Source organism: Triticum urartu, chromosome 1, assembly GCF_003073215.2.
Source record: "Triticum urartu cultivar G1812 chromosome 1, Tu2.1, whole genome shotgun sequence".
Taxonomy (NCBI): Eukaryota; Viridiplantae; Streptophyta; class Magnoliopsida; order Poales; family Poaceae; genus Triticum; species Triticum urartu.
This window is the reverse complement of record NC_053022.1, coordinates 510,333,087-510,338,136: the sequence shown is the minus strand read 5'-3', so window position 1 is coordinate 510,338,136 and position 5,050 is coordinate 510,333,087. Positions and strand designations below refer to the sequence as shown.

Sequence of the window (5,050 nt, the reverse complement as noted above, 5' to 3'; positions counted from 1 at the left end):
GACCCGGTGCTGCCGCGCCCGGCGCCGAGGGTCGAGTCCCGCCCCGACCCGCAGCCGGCTGCACAACAGGCGCCACGCCCGGTGCCGGGGGCCGAGTCCCGCCCCGACCCGCAGCCGTCTGCACGGCAACCACGCCTGGTGCCGGAGGACGCTGCCCGCCCCGACCGGCCGAAGGCAACTGCTGCAAATACCCTGGCCGCTGGGTACCAGCGCCGCGACCAGGGAAGGCCGGCGCCGCGCCATCACCCGCCGGCTGCCTCTGGCCTGTGGGCACCGGTGCCCCACGTCCGCCAGCCGCAGCCGTCGGCGGCGCAGCCCCATCCCGACCTGAAGGAGCCGCCACGGTGGTTTTTTTGGCCAGCGGCGCTGCCGCCCCGCGGCCAACCATAACCTTGAGAGGTGAGATCCTCTTCGCCCGACCCGAACCGCACGCTGGGAAGCCCGGAGTCCCGCGCCTAGGAACCCTAGCGATATCAGCCGACGGCGCGGTAGCGGAAGAAAGAGAGATCGCTGCGTACGTGCATGGAGGATCGCTACGTGAGAGACTCAGGTCCGGTCCAGCCTGGGCCACATACCCAGCCATCCCAGGCCCATCTCCTCGCATCCCCGACCGACACAAAGTCGGCCCATCACAGCCCACCAAGTAATTCAAACGAGCCGATCGCATCACAGCGATCTGGGAGGGCACTGCGGACGCCATGGCCGCCGCCGGCGCCGGACGCTCGCCCCTTAGCTTCCCGTTCTTTCGTTTCTTAACAGTAATCCACGAATCCGGCCTAATCTTGTCGAAAAGAGTAAGATTTGGAAGGCGAACCTTAGGTAAAGGGCCCTTCCATGGCCTGACCGCCGATGCCGCATTTCTCCGATGAACGACACGTCGCACCAATTCCTTCCTCTCGTCCGGATCAAGCCCCACCCGCGCCGGATCCTCCACCGGCACTACCGTGTCTACGGTCTTGGCCACATCATCTTCATCATAGCTTGCATGAAAAAGATCGCATATCAAATCCGAAGGCGTAGGCGAGTGCGGCGAACCTTCTGAGTCCTCGTTGTCTCCGGCGTCATCCTCATCGTCCGCATCCAACAGAGCCCAAAAACGGCCACCGATGCCCGCCTGCGCAGCCGCCGCGGAAGGGTACGGCGCGGCGGCGGCCTCCGTGGTCCCCCGAGGAATCGCCCTAGGAGTCGCCCGGGGAGTCGCCCCAGTCGCCCCAGTCGGCCCAGTCATCACAGCGATTTGGGGCGTAAGCTGCACAGGTTAAAGAAGCCCGGGCGACGAACAATGACGGAGCTTGATCAACGGGAACCTGACCGCATTTCTTAAGTGCCTTCTGGAGTCAGTGAGTTCAAAAAAATGGTAATTGTGGTACAAAATTTTCCCCACTTCTCATAGAAACAGTATTTGTTTGGTTTTATTGTTAACAATACATAATCAACGGATATGCAACCATATACGGACCCAAATATTAGCCTTTCTAGTCTAGTATTTAAGAATAAAGCAGCTGGAGATAAACAATACTCCCTACCTAAAAAATGTGTGGCTCTTCAGATGTGCAGCTCGAGAATAAAGCAGAAACTAACCGCGCCATCCAAGTAAATCGGCGGCCGTATTGCAGTCCAAAGCAATGGACTATGACAAGCAGTACTCAGGAACTACTGCAGGCAATGTCTGGTTTCCACTTTCCACGCCAGTTAAGTTGGCACCGCAACCAGCTAGTACTGCTTTCTCCTGATGCCAAACCCATATATACCAGCACCGTCAGTACAGTACAGTGTAGTGCAGCACAGCGGGAGAAATCTGAGCGCACCTGCCCGGCCCGTGAAGCAGCAAGGAATAAGTACAGCCACGGCGGCGCCGGCGAGCGGCCGCGCACGGGCACGGCCACAATTAGTTTGCCACCGGACACACGACGCCGTGCCGCCCGGGAGGGAGAGAATGCGTACGTAGCGGAGCCGTTCCGTAAAGTAGCGACGTGGACAGGACAAATACCTCGCGCTCGCGGTGCCTGCCACTACTCGGGCGGCGAGCGGCGAGCGGACGGAAGCTGCGCCGCGGTCTTCTGCCGGCGGGGCCGCGTCGCCGACGAGGGGGGTGAGGTGGAGCGGTGGTTGGGCCTGACAGACGGAGGCCTGCGCTGCCGAAAACATCAAGATGGCCCAGCTAGTTCTGGGCTTTGCTTTGAGGCCGGGAGCCAGGAGTTAAACTGGCCCGGCCATGAGCGATAGGTATCTTTGTCTCAAAAAAAAGTGTGAACTCGTCAAAATTGACATTTCACCCGAAAAAATGAGCGATAGATATTTCTGCTGTTGCTGCTGCTGGTTTTTCTACCCATTTTTCTCATGCACGGTCAGCAGAAAAAGACAGACTTCATCGAGAGAAATAAAAGAGGCGAAAAACAGAGATGGAAAACTACGTGGCAGCTGCACAAAGAAGGACGTTTCACCGTAGCTGTCACCAAAGCTGGAGCACGAAGCCACACACACAGCACAGAGGTCGCCCTCGCGTCGCGGCCTCGTGGCAGCCATTACATACAATACAGCAGCCGTATTTCTGTCTCTGTTTCATTTTCCCTTGGACATAAAATATCTCCAGCGCCTTACGATATTTTCAGCTGAATGAAACGGCCCAAGGTTTCGAACTGAGCCACGGCGTGAAATACCTATCTCCTTCATTGAATCAGTATAGATACAGTGATGACGATCACAAAATATCCTCCTCCAGGAGAGCCTGCATCGGATGCTCCCTGCATACATGTTTCCTCGTGTGATCGTGTCCTTGCAGAGTCCATTAAACTGTACTTGCAGCTCGAGTAAATTGGGTAGTTAATGCGCTAATTACGCACTTCACATGTTGGTTCATGCGTCGCGCGCGCAACCACCGGCCGGCCGGCCTCTGCGCATGAATGAATGAATAGTCCTTGGAGCCAGTGATGGTCAATGCCGACGCCGTGCTTAATTGGAGGCCGGCCGGTTTGCTTTGCTCCTCATGTGAAGGCATGGCATGCCACCCACTGACTGGACTTGGTAAGCTGGATGGAGCACATGGCCACCGGCTTTAGTTTAGTGGATGCGATCGGTACTCTAACCCACCTAATCTAGCCATCGAATTAAGAGAGATGTTGAAGAAGGTTACAATATTGGTGGTCGACATGGGTTGCCACTTGCAGCTCAAGTGGTGGCGAAAATGAACCCCTGTGACCATCTCTCAGTTTCCCTTTTATTTTATTTTTCCTTTTCGAAAGCAGGGAGGGAGGCTGCGATTAATAATTATTATCAGTGGAAGGATATTCTGCAGATCTTTGCAATATACGTATTCTCTGCTGATGATAATCCATTTGCTCTGCTGATCGATCAAGCCGGCCATGTCTGGGGAATCTTGTGAGGTTGGCACGATGCCAGGCTCGATTCAAAATTCAAAATCCAAACAATAAAAATAAAATAAACATTTTAGTAGTAGTAGTAGTAGTACCGGTTCTATTGGCACACAGGGGGAGGGGAGGGGGGAGAACAGCTCCATGTGCCGATTTGTCACCACCCGCTGACAGACGGAATATGCGAGCGGCCGTGGCCGTGCGTGCGGCGCCTTGCCGCCCCACTGCCACCTTCCCGTTGCTCCATGCGAGCTCGTAGAGGTACAACAAGCCTAGCTCATCACCATCGCTGCCCCCCGAACACGGCGCATCGCGCGAGACCACGCACATGCGCTGGGCATAGGAGCTCGGTGTGGACGGTAGCTGGAGAGAGAAACCGGCCTCTTGGTCTTGGATCCCCGTGAGCTGGCGTAGTACGTACGTGTATAATATTTTCACAAGTTTGTACTGCTGTTTTCATTCAAATTCGAAATATGGCTTGTCAGTACTGGCCTACTACTTGGGAGCCAGCCACTAGTGTAAGTAGTTTTATATGCATGCATGCACATATGCTGTCGTTGAATTTGAGGACGGCGAGAAGGTGCTCGCCCTTTAGTGACACTTGTGTGTGTGTGGCTAGAGTGCGTTGCAACAAAAGCGCAAAGTGAAGGGATATGTGCTGCCGGGAAGCCCGGGGCAGTGTGGTTGGGAGGTGGATGGATGGATATGCACGAATGACGAACTTGCCTTTCATGCGTTTCTTTGCTAACCCATTGGACTGGGTGCTGACCTGGAGTAGTTACGAGCCATGCATGTCTCACCAACTTTACACACATTTGATTCTCAAAGAAAAGAAAACGTTACACACTTTTTTTCCTGAGTAATTTTAGGCCAACTCGAACGTGCACGACCCATTTGTCTGCCCGCATCCGTTTTGAGTCCAAACGGACACAAAACGCGACCAACGCACACAGATGGATGTCTGTTTTCTTTTCTGTTTGGACTCATTTTGGCCCAAATTTGGGTTGGGTTTGCGTCCGCGCGGATGCCCACAACGTCCTCCCATGTCCTCCCCCTGGCCCTTCAGTCTGTGGCACAACGGCCATGCCCCCCCCCCCTCCATTTCACACACACACACACCACCCTGGCCTCATCACCCTCACCGCCGCCACCTAGTTTTGCCCGCTTCGTCACCGCCCCATCGCCACCGCATCCACCGTCGCCGACTTTTGTCGGCATTTGTGGCCTACCCAGGTCGCTGGCACCGCCTCTGCCTCTACCGCTCCACGGTCAACACTGGAGGGCGCGTGCTTCGACAGGCCTGCTGCATGTACAGGGAGATGGTGTTTCCCTTCACCGGCCGCGACTCGACCCGCCCGCCTCCGTTGTTCCCCTCAAGGTGTTCGGGCGTTTGCCCACAAGGTACCATGGTGGACAGCTCGAATGAATTATTTTACAACAAGTTCATATGTTCATCGATGAATCCAACAATGAGGATTTTGTGGTTGCTATTTTGGTTGTTAACAAGCACATTGATAGTCAGCGGCCTAGTTTTAGGGGATCGGTCATGGGCCATTGCTCTGGGGTTGAATCATAACAGAGAGTGCAGCCATTTCCTACTCTACAACGATTATTTCAAGTTCATTGACCCACTATTCCCTCCCAAGCTTTTCCGACGACGACTTCCGGATGGCGACACA

The 5,050-nt window shown here is 55.2% G+C and overlaps 1 protein-coding gene across 1 annotated transcript; it reads right to left on the bottom strand.

Annotated features, from left to right (window-relative positions):
- Positions 1 to 1,367: 1,367 nt before the first annotated feature.
- On the bottom strand, positions 1,368 to 2,182 carry LOC125523689. The gene is made up of 2 exons (XM_048688753.1): positions 1,809 to 2,182; positions 1,368 to 1,729 (listed from the first exon to the last, which is right to left on the bottom strand). Exons 1-2 carry the CDS (start codon positions 2,146 to 2,148, stop codon positions 1,647 to 1,649), a joined length of 423 nt encoding a protein of 140 aa, XP_048544710.1. The 5' UTR covers positions 2,149 to 2,182; the 3' UTR covers positions 1,368 to 1,646.
- Positions 2,183 to 5,050: the final 2,868 nt, after the last annotated feature.

Bases quoted from the DNA above. Each gene is read 5' to 3' on its own strand.
- LOC125523689 (XM_048688753.1), bottom strand. From the start codon at position 2,148: ATGTTTTCGGCAGCGCAGGCCTCCGTCTGTCAGGCCCAACCACCGCTC. The intron at 1,730-1,808 runs GTGCGCTCAGAT...GTTTGGCATCAG, and splicing joins CTGCTTCACGGGCCGGGCAG to GAGAAAGCAGTACTAGCTGG.